Source organism: Leptidea sinapis, chromosome 26 (genome assembly GCF_905404315.1).
Source record: "Leptidea sinapis chromosome 26, ilLepSina1.1, whole genome shotgun sequence".
Taxonomy (NCBI): domain Eukaryota; kingdom Metazoa; phylum Arthropoda; class Insecta; order Lepidoptera; family Pieridae; genus Leptidea; species Leptidea sinapis.
In genome coordinates, this window is record NC_066290.1 from 7,590,964 (window position 1) to 7,610,275 (window position 19,312).

Consider the following 19,312-nt stretch of genomic DNA (forward strand, 5'->3'; position numbering starts at 1 on the left):
CCACCAGCCAGATGGCTGTACGGTATTATCACCGAGAAACATCCTGGCTCGGACAGTTTGACAAGAGTAGTTTCGTTACGATGTAAAAATTCTGTTATAAAACGACCAGTATCTAAACTTATAGTGCTGCCTGTAGAAAAACCTTAAAGATTTAAAATATTTTTGTTAAGTATGTTGTGTTACATCAAAGTAGGTTACTGTGTATAATTTTAACTTATGTATTATTATAATATTTGTTCTAAGGTGTGTTTGTTGTAGCTATCAATATTGCTGTATGTTATATTTAATTGTACTTTCACATTTGCTAGGGTGGGCGGCTAAACTATAATATTTGTATTGTGACTTAGAAATTGTGTAAATACAGTGATACTTATGTATAATGGACATAGTTGGATGTCCATGGTGGGCGGAATGTTAAGTATTATGTAAACTTCACTGCGTGAACTACACAGTGAGTTACCATGAGTGTGAAACTAGATGGCGCTGTATTATTAAGATGGTATTTTCTAAACACGCTTTAAATATTTTTAGCCGTTACATAGGTTACTTGTATTTTTCGGAATAAATGTCTTCGCTTAGTGAACAGTTGTTTTTATAGGTGAGTGCATTAGTTGGGAAGTGTACAATAATTATCCTAATCTGTACTCTAAACCAATTGATTTTTGTCAATATTAGAAATTATTCGATGTTTAACTAAAAATTATTACTCATTAAACCTGCACGATACAAAGCTAGTAGGGAAGATGTTCTACATACTCGCGGCCGCGCGCTAAACCTACATGATACAACGCTAGTAGTGAAGTTGTTTTACTTCATAGCGCTACCGACTGCTTCATGCTATATTAGAATTTTCTCACTCTATCTCAATCAGACTCAATCTCCCTCCCCTCTTCTTGGATAAAAACGTCCTTCATTTTCGTGACACTCTATTCCGTTTCATCCGCAAAAATTTTACCCTCATGCGGGCAAAGTAGTTTCACTTCAAAAATGATTCCAAATTCGTTCTCTGCGCCCTGGAGAACCTCGGATTCGATATCCATAATGTTGAAATCATAAAATTATGATCTCAACAACCGCGCGGCGGTCATCTTGGATTTCAAAAATGACTCCAAATTCACTCTCTGTACCCTCGAGAACCTCGGATTCGGTATCCATATTGTTGAAATCATAATTTTGTGCGGCGGCCATCTTGGATTTCAAAAATGATCCCATAATCGTTCTCTGCACCCTCAATAACCGCGGATACGATACCATAATGCTGAAATCATAATTTTGCGCGGCGGCCATCTTGGATTTCAAAAATGATCCCAAAATCGTTCTCTGCACCCTCGATAACCTCGGATACGATACCCATATTGCTGATATCATCATTTATCGCGGCGGCCATCTTGGATTTTAAAAAAACTGCGTTTACTGCACACGACGTTATGCGACAGAATTGCCATCTAAAATTCTAATATTTAACTACTAAACGAATACATCAAACAATTATCAAAAACACATTGGTATAAAAAAAAAACAAAATTCAACTTGCTAAAGTATCAAATTCATTTGATTCCCGCAATTAACTTTAAGTTCGTGTATGTGTTTGAGCGATGTCAGTGTAGTGGTGCGTTTCGATACCTCTCTGTTTTGAGAACGCGTCCTTAATGAACAAACCACGTGGAAAAAAAGGGTGGGTGTGGGTACTAGTTAGTGTACACAGGTAAAAAGTACGATTTTGAGAACTTCATTTCTCAGAAGAATATTACAATATTCACTTATAGAGAAAATATATTCTAATTACTATATAATGAGCCGTGAGAATATAACAATATCTATTCAAATTTAAATATTTTTTCAAAATAGGATGTGACATCACTTATTGAAAGTCAAAAAACTACCACCCATTCCAAAATGAATGCCTCAGGCCTGAGGAGAATGGGCGCAACAATTTCAGCGGGCTTTTATTTCATCAAAAATATGTTTTACAATTAAAGTAACATTTACAAAGTAACATTGTACAATTAAACTTATTATTTCATAGCCTGAGGGCGGTCGCACCATTCCCAATCTGTGAAATCATTAAGAAAGTCATTTATGTTATAGTAACTTTTACCACACAAACGTTTTTTAACAATTCTTTTGAATAAGGTAATACTTTAGTTATGAACATTTTCTGGGATCTTGTTGTAAAAGCATATACATCGCCCCACAAAAGACTTGCTAACTCGACTTATTCGAGTAGTAGGCATAATAGGTATGTTGTTTATTTTTCTTGTTTAACTATAAATATTAACAAAGTGAGTAAAGTGGAAAAAAAAAACAGTAAACACACACTAGATGAAACACTTAAAAAGAACAGTTTTGGGAGTGGTAGTGCCATGTTGGGTCCTTACGGACACAACCGAATTGGGCCGGCACGCCCGGAGAAATACCACTCCCCCACTCGAAACCGGCGTGAAATAGCGGCTATGCCGCTGTGTTTCGTCCGGTGAGTGGGGTATCCGGAGGCCTACACCCTCCCTCCCAAATACAAATGGCAGCACAGACTAAAAAGAGACTACTCCAGGACGGTACCAGGCTATGCAGCCCTGGAGAATCCGTCCCTGGGCGTCCACAATTAGGGCCTGTACCTAACAGTGGTTGCCCAGGCTGCCCCGCGTATTCTGGAGGGGGCAAAACTGCGCTGACTCGGGGCAAACAGAGCAGGAGGCTCAAACCACCCTCCTCTACACTCGCTGTGGACTTTTGCAACATCAGGGGGCTTCACTCAAATTTAAATGCCGTCCACTTTCACCTGGAGACGGCGAAGCCGGCCCTGCTCTTTTTAACCGAGACACAGATATCCTCCCTGGCTGATTCATCTTACCTTTCCTACCCGGGGTATAATTTGGAACACTCCCCTATACCACGGGCTGGCGTGTGCGTTTACGTCAGGGAGGATATCTGTTCTCGACGCCTGAGTTTTCTTGAAGGACAGGACCTATCCATCATCTGGCTGCGTGTAGACTGCGATGACCATCCGCGAATCTACGCATGCCTGTATAGGTCCCATAGCGGTAGCGCAGAGACTGACCGGCTCCTCAAACACATTCAAATGGCTACAGATTCCGTGTTAGAGCAGATCCCCACTGCAGAGATCGTGTTTCTTGGCGATTTTAACGCCCACCACGCTGAATGGCTAGGCTCACGTACCACCGATCATGCAGGGAGATCTGTTCACGACTTCGCCTTAGCATATGGTCTGTCGCAACTGGTTATTGCGCCAACGCGAATCCCAGATGTGCAAGATCATACACCTTCACTGTTGGACCTTCTGTTGACCTCACATCACCGGACGGCTACCTAGTTTCCGTTGACCCTCCTCTGGGATCGTCGGACCACTGCCTGATCCAGAGCACCGTGCCGATCACGCGCCTAACACGGCCCCGCTTCTTAGGCTGTCGCCGCGTGTGGCACTATAGGTCAGCAGAGTGGGACGAGATGCGGTGCTTTTTTGCATCCTACCCGTGGAGGCAGATCTGTTTTTCGCTGGGAGATCCAGATGCCGCTGCTGACGCTGTTGCTGATGTGGTACTGCAAGGTATGGAACTCTTCATTCCATCCTCCTCTGTGCCTATCGGTGGCAGGTCCCAACCATGGTTTGACCGCTCCTGCAAAATGGCCTCTCGCCGAAAGCAGGAGTGCTATCAGGCTTGGGTCAATGCGGTGGTATCTAAGGATTGTAATTCCAGCGAACTTAAAAAACACTTCAATCATGCCTCCAGGTCCTTCAAAAGAGTTATTGCTGACGCGAAGTCGAAGCACATTGGCAGAATTGGCGAGAGACTTGCACGCCTTCCCTCGGGAAATCGTGCGTTCTGGTCGCTCGCCAAGGCTGTCCAAGGAAACTTCTGCCAGCCAGCCATTCCGCCACTGCACGGGGATGATGACTCGCTGGCCCATGACGCGAATGAGAAAGTGGAAGTAAAAATCCGGCATGGTGCCGTGCTCGCTGGCCTATGACGCGAAAGAGAAAACGGAGGTAAAAATCCGGCATGGTGCCGTGTTTAAGGCGCTTCTCACCTTGGACATTCACAAATCGAGCGGGCCCGATGGCATTCCCCCGATAGTGCTGCGGACATGTGCTCCGGAACTGGCGCCGGTCCTTACCCGTCTTTTCCGGCACTTCTACTCATCAGGCGTAGTCCCGAAATTATGGAAGGCGGCTTTAGTGCTTCCGATCCCTAAGGAAGCTGTACGCTCGGATCCGTCCAACTACCGCCCCATTGCCATAACCTCCATTTTCTCCAAAGTAATGGAGTCGATCATCAACCCCCAGCTCCTGGGATACCTAGAGGGGCACCAGCTGATCAGCGATTGCCAGTACGGTTTCCGTCAGGGTCGCTCAGCTGGTGATCTTCTTGCGTACCTCACCCATAAATGGGTGCAAGCGGTTGAGTCGGAGTCGTTGGCGGTGAGTTTGGACATAGCGAAGGCCTTTGATCGGGTGTGGCATAAATCGCTTATAACGAAACTGCCATCCTATGGGCTTCCCGAGAAGTTGTGCAAATGGGTCACTAGTTTTTTGGCTGATCGGAGCATCAAGGTTGTTATCAACGGTGCATGCTCCGACTTAAAACCCATAAACGCTGGTGTCCCGCAAGGCTGTGTGCTATCCCCTACGCTGTTTCTTCTGCATATCAATGATATGCTGCAAATCAGCAATATTCATTGCTATGCAGACGACAGCACGGGGTATGCTTTCTACACCGGCCGTGCCAACTTGTCCCGGGATAGCGTCGCCGAAAACCGGATCAAACTTGTGTCTGAAATCAAGACTATGCTTTGCAAAGTCTCGGAATGGGGCAGACAAAATTTAGTCCAATTCAACCCCAAGAAGACACAAGTTTGTGCGTTCACCACTAAAAAGTGGGAGACTTTTTGTCGTATCCCCTCGATTCGAGATCACTCCTCTAACTGCCACAGCCTGTATTGGCATACTTGGCGTCGATATATCGAGCGACGTTCAGTTCCGTGGTCACTTGGAAGAGAAGGCCAAACTGGCCTCTTTTTAGAGGTTGGTGTACTCAGTAAGGCGAGACAGTACTTCACTAAAAGCCACCGCCTGCAACTTTATAAGGCGCAAATTCGGCCTCACATGGAGTACTGTTCTCACCTTTGGGCGGGTGCTCCCCAGTACCAGCTTCTTCCATTTGACTGCATACAACGTAGAGCGGCTCGAATCATCGACGATCAAGTCATCTCCGATCGGCTTGATTCTCTAGCATTGCGTAGAGATGTGGGTTCTCTCTGCATCTTACCGCATTTATCACGAGAGCTGTTCGGGTTGATTCCAGCGGCCGAATTCCACCATCGGACATAACGTGCAAAGTACCATCCGCATTACGTAGACGTCTGGCATTCCACAACCGCGCGTTTTCTTCGAAATTTCTTGCCTCGCACAGCCACTTTGTGGAATCAACTACCGGCAGCGGTCTTCCCGAACAGATACTACTTAGGGACCTTCAAGAAAAAAGCATACTCCCACCTTAAAGGCCGGCAACGCATTTCTTGACACACCTGTTGTTGCGGATGTCCATGGGCGGTTGCCTCACCTCTCCCCATCCCGTGAGCCTCTTGCCCGTTTGCCCCCTCTCATAAAAAAAAAATACCATAAAAAAAAGACCCGTATTATTAATTATTTAAGAAAAATATAAAAGCACCTACCTGATCTCTTCAATGACGAGTTTTTAAACAAATGTGGAAATTTGATAGGAAATTCAATAGTTTTCAATAATTCCTTCTTCAACTTGTCTAACCCACCGATATCTTCCCAATACACCTTGGGTATCTTTGGCGCATCTAGATGTTGACTGTGCAAACTTCTTAAGGCCTCTGTAAATAAAATAATCAATTTATACCCATAATTCGAGCCACTGTGTGTTGCACGCGGTCGCATGATTTGAGATGATACCTACTGTGGTACACCGAACCAGAGATGTGAGCCTTACTCCATTTTTTTTATGACATTAAAGGGCTAGATGAGCAGGACGGTGCAGTTGATGGTAATTCATACGCCCTGCCCATTACAATGCAGTGCTGCTAAATTCTGAGCGGCACTACAATTGCGCTCGTCACCTTGATTCATAAGATGTTAAGTCTCACTTGCCTAGTAATTTCACTAGCTACGGCGCCCTTCACAATCTTCTTCTTCTTCATTCTCTTGCAACACCAGAGGAATCACAAGAGCGTTACCGGCCTTGAAGGAAGGTGTACGCGCCTTTTTTAAAGGTACCCATGTCGTATCGTCCCGGTAACACCGCACAAGGAAGCTCATTCCACAGCCTTGCACCTTGAAAATCGCACTGTGGAGGACCATCCAGATAGTTGGGATGATCCTAATTTGTGGCGGGTCGTGCGATAGTGGAATTCGGCGGCAGTAATCAAGTCAAACAGTCAATCTTCGGAACACTCCCCGTGATAAATGCGGTAGAAGACAGACAACGGTGGACCGTTTTCAGTTTCATCTCTGATAGGCGGGCGTCCGTTACTAACTTGTGCCAAATAGTGTATCATTTGATTTTCATTAAATTAATGGTTACACTTACCAAGAGCATGATTAAAGTCATCTTCATGTACAATATGTAAATTAGGATCCGTCGGTAATTGCAAATAGTTTTCAGCCTGTCTCAAATATGATTCTCTCAAAGCGAAGTGCATCAATGTATCCAAATTCCCATACAAAAAAGTTTCAGTTTTCGATGCCAATCTCTGTAAAACCTCTTTCGAATGTTTATTTAAAACGTCAGACTCGGATCGCTGAATTGTGGGCTTTTGGTTGAAGTCTTTCAAATTTGCATTGTCTATGTTTAAATCCATTATTGATGCAAACCATTCTAGCATCTCATACCTTTGGTTAGAGTTTAATTTCGGTATGTGAATTTTATCCAAAAATAGCCGCACGATATTTGGTTTTAAATCTAATGCTTCAGTTATTGCAATTAGTATTATTGGATGCTTTGTGTAATTTTGATACAAATCTGTTACACTGTTAATAAAATATTCTATTACTCTCTGGTCTTCATTATTCTCTGGATCAACTGCAAATGCCTACAATATAATATATATAATAATAATAATATTATGACTGTTCATTGTCAGTACATTTATGAAAATTTAATATATGTTCACAAAAATTGTCACCTTTCTGCTCTTAATAGTGATTTTCATTATTATAACACTAGAAATAAGGGACTTCTTGTAACTAATTCTAGTAGGATTCATAAGATACATAATAGCTTTAAGGGTAAATGTATACACTTCTATAATAAAGTCCCAGCCACGGTTCAGGCATTACCTATAAATAAATTTAAATGTTTTATAAAAAAATGGCTCTGTCGTAAATCCTATTACTCCACTGCTGAATATCTAAATGATCGGACAGCCTGGGACTAGATTGTGATTATTTTACAGCGATAGAAATGACTGTACAATATTGTATATTTTTATTGAAAAGAGCGCAAAACAAGAATGCTGGGAGAGTTTCTTGCGCCGCTTCTTCTCTCTCAGAGCGCCATTTGTTTCCGAAGCGGTAGTAGTATCTAGTAGTATAAGAAATGACATCAAAAAGAATACTAAAGGAATCAATTTTGAGAAAATAAATGCCTTTTATGCCTTTACAATAAATGAATTATTTCACATAATATAACCAAAATTCTTATTTATATTTATAGGGTTCCAGTTCATTACTACTTTGGAACATCTTTCGTCTTTTGTTTTTTGTATATGTTCAGCCAATTCCCATTTTAAACGAATTCCATAAAATAGGAACTCACAAACTGAGGCAGGCCTTTTAAGGACGCGTTCTCAAAACAGAGGTATCGAATCGCACCACTACATTGACACCGCTCAAACACATACACGTACTTAAAGCTAATAGCGGGAATCAAATGAATTTGATACTTTAGCAAGTTTGAATATTGTTTTTTTTTTAATACATATGTATTTTTGATAATTGGTTGGTGTATTCGTTTAGTAGTTAAATATTGTAACTTTAGATGGCAGTTCCGTGGCATAACGTCGTGTGCAGTAAACGCAGTTTTTTTAAATCCAAGATGGCCGCCATGAAAAATTATGATTTCAGCAATATGGGTATCGTATCCAAGGTTATTGAGGGTGCAGAGAACGGTTTTGGGATCATTTTTGAAATCCAAGATGGCCGCCGCGCAAAATTATAATTTCAACAAAATGGGTATCGGATCCGAGGTTATCGAGGGTGCAGAGAACGATTTTGGGATCATTTTTAAAATCCAAGATGTCCACCGTGAAAAATTATGATTTCAGCAATATGGGTATCGTATCCGAGGTTATCGAGGACGCAGATAACGATTTTGGGATCACTTTTGAAATACAAGACGGCCGCCGCGCAAAATTATGATTTCAGCAATATGGATATCGTATTCGAGGTTCTCGAGGGTGCAAAGAACGAATTTGGGATCATTTTTGAAGTGAAACTTCTTTGCCCGCATGAGAGTAAAATTTTTACGGATGAAACGGAATAAAGTGTCACGAAAATGAAGGAAGTTTTTATCCAAGAAGAGGGGAGGGAGATTGAGTCTGATTGAGATAGAGTGAGAAAATGCGAATGTAGTATGAAGCAGACGTTACCGCTATGAAGTAAAACAAATTCACTACTAGCATTGTATCATGTAGGTTTAGCGCGCGGCCGCGAGTAAGTAGAACATCTTCCCTACTAGCTTTGTATTGTACAGGTTTCATGAGTAATAATAATTAGTAAAACATCTAATAATTTCAAATATTGACAAAAATAAATTGGTTGAGAGAACAGATTAGGATAATTATTAATATAAACGAGATTTAAAAATTGGTTTTCACAAATAAGTTTCAATTCTGACATGTGTACTTTGTACGCACGCCATTTCTTGTGTTGTCTGGTGCTTTGGACGTAGCTTCCTCCCTAAGGACACCTCCCCTGCAAGTGGAGTTGAAAAAAATACTGGAGACTAACCTTGTGGGGTATCGTTGGATAGGTCTTTGAAAGTTAGATTCAGGTTTGATACATGACATTTCCTTTGGTCTTTTGAAAATAATGCGGGATTAAGGAAGATATACGTTACATTTATGTAATAGCTTATACCTTATGATTACAATATCTATTGAAATAACTCTTCTTGACATAATATGGTGGTAATAATTGATAAGAAGGGTAGAGCTTCTTGTGGTTAAAAAGAGGATGAAAATTTTTTTTGCATGTAGGGTATCATTAGATAGGTCTTTCAAAATAAAATTTTGAGATTTTTTAATTAGATTGGTAACGGAATGTGTTTTGTAAATATTGTGGGTGAAAAGTCGAAACGTAAATATTTATATATTTCGGGAATGAAGAATTAATTTAGCATGTGGGATATTGTTAGACAGGCCTTTTAAAAAAAAATTAAGTTCATGAATGAATTCTAATTTTGACGATGTATTTACAGTCATTTGACACCAATGAAGAAAATTTTGTATATTTCATAGGCGCCATCATGGATTTGGATTTTGACCCGATATTCGTTATTGTTGACCCCGAAAACCATGAAAACGACACCCATGAAGAGAAGTTGGTAAATTTTATAGGCGCCATCTTGGATTTCGATTTTGACCCGATATTCGTTATTCTTGACCCCGAAAACCATGAAAATGACATCCATGAAGAGAAGTTGGTAAATTTCATAGGCACCATCTTGGATTTCGATTTTGACCCGATATTCGTTATTCTTGACCCCGAAAACCATGAAAATGACACCCATGAAGAGAAGTTAGGAAATTTCATAGGCGCCATCTTGGAATTGGATTTTGACCCGATATTCGTTATTGTTGACCCCGAAAACCATGAAAATGACACCCATGAAGAGAAGTTGGTAAATTTCATAGGCGCCATCTTGGATTTCGATTTTGACCCGATATTCGTTATTGTTGACCCCGAAATCCATGAAAATGACACCCATGAAGAGAAGTTGGTAAATTTCATAGGCGCCATCTTGGATTTCGATTTTGACCCGATATTCGTTATTCTTGACCCCGAAAACCATGAAAATGACACCCATGAAGAGAAGTTGGTAAATTTCATAGGCGCCATCTTGGAATTGGATTTTGACCCGATATTCGTTATTGTTGACCCCGAAAACCATGAAAATGACACCCATGAAGAGAAGTTGATAAATTTCATGGGCGCCATCTTGGATTTCGATTTTGACCCGATATTCGTTATTGTTGACCCCGAAAACCATGAAAATGACACCCATGAAGAGAAGTTGGTAAATTTCATAGGCGCCATCTTGGATTTGGATTTTGACCCGATGTTCGTTATTGTTGACCCCGAAAACCATGAAAATGACACCCATGAAGAGAAGTTGGTAAATTTCATAGGCGCCATCTTGGATTTGGATTTTGACCCGATATTCGTTATTGTTGACCCCGAAAACCATGAAAATGACACCCATGAAGAGAAGTTGGTAAATTTATTTATTTTTAATTTAAATTTTTAAGGTAAATTTAATTTAATTTAAATTTTAACCCGATGTCGATTTAATATGGACCTTATATTTAGGGATGAACTTAAAAATCACTAATTCTACAAAAAAATAAGAAACATAATTTTTAGAAAATCTGACTGCTTACAAAATATGTAAAGTATCAAAGACAGTATTGTATAGCTTATACAAAATATTCATGTTCGTACAGCGATCTTTTCGAGTACGAGCTGCTGCTTACAACTGACACAGTATCTACCCACGACGGCGGTCGAGCGCGGACTGACGTTGTTTCGATAGATCTTTCTGTGCAATGCGTACGGAGTGACAAAATAAAATAACCCTTAATACCACACTTTAAAGCTCATGCTTTTCAGAAAAATATATCAATTTTAGACGATTCATTTATATTTTTTTATGAGATTATTTATAACATATTCATTAATTTATTTCCCGTGTTTTTGAAAATATTATATCTGCATTCCTTACGTAATTTTTAAGAGACAAAATTATGTAAGTAGTAGCAGAAAACTGATCCTGAATGAAACCCCATTTCGTCAATTTTGTGTGAAGAGTTAACGGATAATCGTTTTTACGACATAAAATATCAAAATTTCAAAGCAAAAATTTCCCGCTAATTGGAGATAAAGAAGTAATCTATTTATGGCAATTTTTAGTTTTGTTAGAATTAGTTTCATTTCATCACAAACTCTACCGAAAATTATCTTATTTTTGTCGGATTCATAAACGCGTCCTTAAGAGATGGATGTGTGGCCGTCCAGTCCGACAGTGCGGTTTTCAAGGAGCTTTCTTCCACGTACTACAAAGCTGTGGAATGAGTTTCTTTGTGCGGTGTTTCCGGGACGATACGACATGGATACCTTCAAAAAAAGCGCGTACACCTTCCTTAAAGGCCGGCAACGCTCTTGTGATTCCTCTGGTGTTGCAAGAGAATGTGGGCGGCGGTGATCACTTAACACCAGGTGACCCGTACGCTCGTTTGTCCTCCTATTCCTAAAAAAAATGGAGTGATAACGTAGTAGAAACAGCAGAAAAGTGGTGGACAGGAATATTTGCAAGAGATAGGAACGAGTGGAAATTAATGGAGACGGCGTCTACCGATAATAGTATATATATATATTATATAAAGTATATTTAAACATTGAAATATTAACACATACTTATAAGTAAAAATTTATAAGTAAACAACTAACGGCCGTTCCCAATATACTATCTACAGATAGAGCTAAATTACTACTTTCTACTGTCAGTAATTAGCTGTCAATAATCTGAAGCTGTGCCAATATATCCGATAAGTCATTCTTATCGCCTTATATTGGGATGCGTGAATAGCAATTTCCATACAAACTTCTATCGCTGGTAAGCTACACGTCCTCATGTTGACAGACAGTGTGAACGGATGAGGTGAGTTACCGTCGATAAATTTATTGAGACAGAAAAGTCAACGATAGTTACGATTTTTATCTCAACTAAGACACAACCGGAGATAGACTGAATATTGGGAATGGCCGTAAATGTATAGATGTAAGACAACAAAACTCTAAAAAAAAACTCACGAGCTCTACTTTTTCTTGACTGAATCAGTAATTTTATGGAAATATTTTAGTGACATTTAAAAATCGCTTTTAAGCCTAATTGAATAAAGTTTATATGACATTGACTTTATGTCGTGATAAAAGGAATGAACATAAAACAATATTACCTCAAAGTTGTCAAGTAGAAGCAATGCTGGAGCACTGTGCTTGGTTTTTTGTATTGCTGAATATATTTTACTCTCCGTTTGCTTCGCCGTTGAACTTTGTAGTGAATTACAGTCCACTTGTATATAGTGAAGCCCTGTATGTGAAAATCAACAAAGTTAATATTTATTACTATGAATAAATGTTTGTTAAACGAGTATTTATTTTAACTAGTACTCGCGAGACACAGACTGAGGCTAAATAGTTTGTGGCCCTAGCAGAATTAATCGAATAATCAATTCTCTCTCTCGCAACAGACCTCTCTCTCTCGCCAGATCATAAGGTTGGCCATTCAAAGAAGTAACGAAAAAAGTAAAGAAGTAAGTTAATATTTAGTTAATAGTTTAGTTTATTATATTTTCTCAACTAGACAGTTTTTTTTTAATTCAAGTATACAAGCTCAATTCAATTTTACCAGAAGTTCCTTTGCAAAGGATACCGGCTAGATTATGAGTACCACAACGGCGCCTCCTTCTACCGTGAAGCGGTAATTCAAATTCAAATATTTTTATTCAAAATAGGATGTGACATCACTTATTGAAAGTCAAAAAACTACCACCAATTCCAAAATGAATGCCTCAGACCTGAGAAGAATGGGCGCAACAAACTCAGCGGGCTTTTTTTTTTCATCGAATAAATATGTTTACAAAGTAATATTGTAGAATTAAACTTATTATTTAATAGCCTGAGGGCGTTCACTCCATTCCCGATCTGTGGTATCATTAAGAAAGTCAGTTATATTATATTAACCTTTACCACACAAACGTTTTTAACAATTCTTTTGAATAACGTTATACTTTTGTTTTGAACATTTTCTGGGATATTTAATGTGTAAGCATTACTGTGTTTCGGTTTGAAGGGCGCCGTAGCTAGTGAAATAATTGGGCAAATGAGACTTAACATCTTGTCTCAAGGTGACGAGCGCAGTTGTAGTGCTGCTCGGAGTTTTTGGGTCTTTCAAGAATCCTGATCGGCATTGCATTGTAATGGTCTGGGAGTATCAATTACCATCAGCCATCCTGTTTGTCTCGAATCTTATTGTCAAAAAGAAAAAAATTAAAATAATAATAATATATTTTCAACAAAGGTTATTACTAATGGTCATCAAAAAATTTATTTATTTAGCATTTTACTAAATAGTATTTGAAGGACTTCCCTTTTAAGTTCGCAGAACCTGTGTTAGGGAAGACCGCTCTTTCCAACGGATAAGAATGCTTACACGTTTAACAAAAACATAAATTATACTTAAATAAACCAATCTTAGGCATAAAATAAGCAAACTAAAAATTGTTTCAATATTGAAGGTAGATTAATATTTGCGTGGCTCACACTAAACTTGTAAATAATATACCTACATAAAAACACTTGTCATTGTCTCAAGAATGTGCGACCACTTTAACTATGAACTAAGGTAATTTGTAGTTTGACGAATATTTAATTAATAATAATAATTAATAGTAAAATGTTCAAAGTACGATATTTAGATAACAATCAAATTACACCAAGCGAAATTTAATTATTGTATAGTATATAAAATATACTATACTATAATTACAAGAAAAATTAATATAATATATTCTTTTTAGAACACACATGTACACTATTTTAATCATATTATAATTAATTTTGCAAGTTTTCAGTTTCTAAATAATTAAGAGTTTTCAGCCATATATATATACTAGCTGACCCGGCAAACGTTGTTTTGCCATATAAAGTATAATTCACGCGATAGTTTTATAAGTAATAAAATATTGCTTATATTATAGCCTGTACATCATTTTGTTCTATTGTCAATAGTTTTGCAGCGCACGCAAAAATAGGTTTTCGATTTTACACCTTGTGTTGCAAAATAGCAATTTTATTACGGATCCCTAATTTTGAGCCTATAGCCTTCCTCGATAAATGGACTACCCGACACTGAAAGAATCATTCAAATCGGACCAGTAGTACCAGAGATTAGCGCGTTCAAACAAACAAAGAAACACTGCAGCTTTATATATTAGTATAGAAGTATAGATAGGTCATAAATAATATAAATTGCTACAATTTTATTATATCTATTAACTTATGTTGCTATAAATATGTAATGATATATAAAAAATATTAAAATACACAGTAATGAAAAGTATAAATACCATTATGTTTTGCTAATGTTTTAACAAGTATATGTCTTCCTGATCCCGCTGAGCCAGTAAGAAGTACCATTGGCATAATAGGGCTGTGTAAGGAGGATGATAGGTCATCTGGAAAAATTTAAATCATACCAATAATTTTTTTTTGGTTCTATACACAAAATGTGCAGTACATAAAGTGTATGTGTTCTGCTCCTGTTTGAAGGGCTTGGCTGCTGGTGTTATTCAAGATACATGGGACATTTCATCAGAAGTTTTATAATGATGGGCACATGTATGGCACCATCCATAAAACATGTCACACATTAAGGGGGAGAGGTTCGACGAAGTGTGACAACGTCTGGAATTCCACCGCCACCTTTTTCTTGCCTCACATGCCACTTTATGGAATCAATTACTGGCTGCTGTTTTCCCGAATCGATATGACTTCTAGAAAAGAGCGTACTCCCACCCTAATAACACATCTCTTGTCACCTTGTCCATGGGCGGCATCACCACTCCCCATCCCATGAGCCTCTTGTCCATTTGCCCCCTTTTATATAAAAAAGGGGGCCAGGGAGGGTTCCCAAATTCTAGTTGCAGGAGCATAAAAATTGGCTTTTTGTCCTGTATTCAATACTAATATTCCATAAAACATTACAGAATTACATCTATTATAATAAGGGTCAGGCAGTAGGTCAAGAGGATGCTCCCTTATGCGCAGTGCCAGAGAAGCAACTCCAGGGATAACTGGTGTAGAATCGTTCGTAGTTCGACATGACCACGACTGCTCTGTCAAGAGTAATCTGACGAAGAAGAAGAAGAATCTATTATAATATATAAAAAGTATTCGAATATGATTGATTCAGTTAATACTTACTTATTTCTCCTGTGATAAAAGGTTGTATGGTTTCTTGGATTTGATTAAACTTTTCTCTAAGACCCAATGGACATGTATGGAATGCACGCAAGGCATTCTTAGTGTCTAGTGTGTAATATTGATCTTTTGGTCTAGCAGTATGTACATTATCCCCTAAACTTAACTTAGTGACACTTTTAACAACATAAAATGCCTTTATAGTATTTGCGGGTGTCTCACAGCTCCCGTCTTCTCCAGAAATTTTTGTACATTTGAAGTAGACTCTACCACTTGATTCAACAAGATCTAAATATTTATAATGAAATTCTCTAGTAAGTTCAGGAGTGAGGTCTATACATATAATATCACCAATACAAACCAGTTTTGGCATTTCAAAGTAATTGCTTAGAATTTCTTTAAGAAAATCATTGTGTAGGTCATTCTCATATACAACCAGGCTTACTTCTGCTGAGGCAGCTATCTTTGGACTTAAATTAAATGATTTCATGGGTTGAAAAATTATCTCAATTGGGGAATATTTCAGACCCAACGAAGTCTGTATATTATTGAATTCTGTTTCACTTGTATATGCTTCATTATCCTGTATTAATTTAGATCCAACCACAGGTACAACTCTTACATTCTCAGGAGATTCGATTGATCTTTCTGTCCATAGTTTTTTATGAATCTCAGCAGTAACTAAATTTAGGTTATACCTAGATAGTACATCATTTCTAGCACTGCCTTCAGCTTTTCTTTTTGCTTTTAAAGCAGGTTTGAGTGAGAGAGTGACCCACAGAACACCATTATCTACATAGAAAAAGTTTTCTACACATAAATCAATAAAGGTATCCTTTGAAATGATGATGCATTTATGTAGAAGAATTGAAACATACTTTTCAGGTATATTCTCAGTTAAAATAGACTTTAAAATATTTAGAGGTAAGGTGTTTAACTGATGCATATTAGAAACAATTTTTTTACTTTGTTGGTATCTATATTTAATTGCAAGATACACTAAAAAAATATTGCAGTTGAACTTTGGATACACAACTTTAAGACAAAATTTTATCACCCATAACTTCGTTATTAGTGGTCTCTCCATATTAGGTACTATAAATATATATGCTTTTTAAACTAATAAATACTAACATAACAAATATAAATTTATTATACGTCCTTTTTAGCAATTACATTATTTATTGTCACGAATCCCTTTATCACAAAAGATAACAACTGATAACACTAAACAGATACACAGGAAATTTTGTTTTTGGATTTGTCAATCTGTCAAATGACAATTGTCATTCTGTCAAATGACAATTGTCATTCTGTCATATGTCATCATCAGCCAAATGACAAATCCTTTGTCACGAGTCGGGAGTCAAGACCACTAACATTATATTATTGTATTATGAAAAGACTACGATGGCTAGATAGATTCCACAGAACACTTTTACATGCTTTTACTCATAGATTGTCAACGAGTTCACACGATGCGCTGATGAGCAATTTTTATTACTCGATCGGTTTGTTGGTACCTAGCAAAAATTGGGGAAAACATTAGGAAAAAATTTAAAAATTGCGATACCAAGTGTGTAATTATTATTCGAAATAATTTCTGTAAACAGCACATTACCGCTTTATTATTGCCAACTTTTAAAAGTAATAAGATGGATATAGTTATCCTTAAGAGATAGCCCTATGCGTTTACGGACTTTTCAGTAGACCTATTTGTGATACACAATTCCACCATACATTACTTTCTTATATCTCAAAGTGTTTATACGGCGTTTTCGTTGAAATCTCCCAGACGGTTTATTTTTTTCGACACATCCAACATACATATAGCGTTAGTGTATACAAAAATGTATGCAAAAATACAACAAATTATATACAAAGGCCTTTCTCGAGAACCACGCTACACATTGGTGAAAACAATACGAAGATGGGTGCAGTAGTATTTGAGTTTATCGCGAACAGACAGACAGACGCGGCGGAGGACTTTGTTTTATAATATGTAGTGATTGTAGTGACGTATATGGGATAGTAAATGTAGCTATAGTATTGAGAATGAAACAAGGCTGCCTTAATTAGTGAGATTCATCGGTAATTGCGTCAGATTTTATAATAAGCTTCCTGAGAACATAATGGAAATGTCCCTCAACAAGTTCAAAGCCTATATTAAACATAAACTTATGGAAAAATCGTATAACAATTTAAAGGATTATTTAGATGATAAGAAAGCATGGGTATGAATTGCTCTAAAAGATTTGAGCTTTAGTTACCCTTAATTAAATATAATAGTATTTATAATTATGAATAATTTTTGAAAAATTGAAAATTTATACTAAAAGCAAAATGGTCAAATTATAAGTAGAGGTGTTTAGTGAGTGTTGTTGAATATATTTTAGATGAACATTCTTGTTTTTTGTTATTTAGTTGAGTTCCTGTGACAGTTTTAATCATGCTCGCTTAAATGTCACTGCTTGTGGCGGCGACGTGGGACGGGTCGTTCCCTTCCCTAAAATATGTTCGAGTATTACGTATGAGATTTGTAGTTTGAGTATTATTGCTGCATCACTTTACATATATTGTAACTGAAATGATTTGTGAGTGATTGCAACAAAGATTTTCTTGCCACTTCTTATTAAAGCTCAACCCTCAAAGGTGGAATAAAAAGAAAAGAAATTTCCTTGACCTGCCTGAATAAGGTTTTTGTGTGTTGATTTTGATTAGATTACCCTAAAGGATTGAGCTTTTGATTACTGTTAGTAAAAATATAATATTAATTACAAGTTTAAGCAGAATTGTCAAATTGTAAGTAGAGGTATTTGGTGAGTATTGCATGATATGTAGGATTATATGGATGTATTAGGATTATTTTATTGTTGTTTGCTGAGTTCTCGTAACAGGTTTCATCATGCTCGCTTAAATGTCACTGCTTGTGGCGGCGACATGGGACGGGTCGACCCCTTCCCTAAAATATGGTTAAGGGAGGCGATGGCTGGCTCATGAGTCATGCTCGTGAACGGGCGCTGCTTGTGGTGGCGGGATGATCCTGTTGCCGGGGCCTCGGTTTCAGATTCTTAAAAGTTATTGTGTATATATATATGTATGGATATATACATGTTTATTTATTTATAATCGCTTATAAAATGCTCACAGAATACCTTTATTGATTTATGGTGTATGTGGATGATGCAGCTACTGTACTCAATAACTTTTGTATTAATTTACAATTATTTTTTTGACTTACTCGTGTAATACATTGACTATTTGACGTTTGAGTGTGTTTGTTGCATCATTTTACATTTTACATATTATATTGTAATTGAAATGATCTGTAAAACTTGATATAAGAGAGTGGCAATGAGTTTCTTGCTACTTCTTCTCATTAGCTCAACCCTTTACGAAATAGCGGTAGATTCAATAAGAAAAATATTTTATTTTTGTTGACATTCATAAGTGTCATTTTCGTGACCTACTTGAATAAACTGATTTTGATTTGATTTGATGACGCTGCGCGCTTTAAGATTGATTGTTGTAGTCCATCGAATTGTATCACACTTTCGAAGTGTCAACGAGCTGACTAGATATTCATTAGTACATTTTTAATGAATAGAATTTTAGCCTTAGTCTTAGCATTTATTTATCACTACCCAAAATCCTTGCGCACGACATACACACCTGACCCTTGATCAGTGTAGATCCGAATTGTGTCCTTAAATTATCTTTTTCTTAGTTTCAAACGGATTGAAATATTGATTTAAGTCTTGAAAAAAAGGATAAATCAAAAGAGATTTATCGAGAATATTATCAGAGAGACCACTCTCACATTTTATTTTTCTGCATGCTTGCAATATTATGATCATAATTATATAGATTAGAATGTTAGTATTTAGATTAGCCAGCTGTCTTTGGTCATATGTCCTGTTCATTACCAAAGGACGATGGAACCTTGATGGAACGAAGCATGATAAACGAGGGGATACAAATCACACTGAAAGACAGAAAAAGCAGGGGAAATTATATTTGATTTAAAATTATATTGCATAAATTTTCGCACTTGATGAATATTTTATA

General features: G+C 37.6%; 2 protein-coding genes across 2 annotated transcripts in view; one reads left to right on the forward strand and one right to left on the reverse strand.

Moving 5' to 3' along the window:
- The window catches only part of LOC126972328 (peroxisomal biogenesis factor 6), a 30,964-nt gene extending 14,495 nt beyond the window's left edge, over window positions 1-16,469 (reverse strand). The window contains exons 1-5 of the mRNA XM_050819002.1: window positions 15,248-16,469; window positions 14,392-14,499; window positions 12,220-12,353; window positions 6,573-7,074; window positions 5,692-5,859 (exon numbers count right to left, since the gene is read on the reverse strand). Coding sequence (XP_050674959.1) covers window positions 5,692-5,859; window positions 6,573-7,074; window positions 12,220-12,353; window positions 14,392-14,499; window positions 15,248-16,331 — 1,996 coding nt within the window. The 5' untranslated portion in view covers window positions 16,332-16,469. The remainder of the gene's footprint in view (window positions 1-5,691; window positions 5,860-6,572; window positions 7,075-12,219; window positions 12,354-14,391; window positions 14,500-15,247) is intronic.
- Window positions 1-19,312, forward strand: part of LOC126972325 (uncharacterized) — a 768,748-nt gene that overhangs the window by 74,159 nt on the left and 675,277 nt on the right. The window lies entirely within an intron of this gene.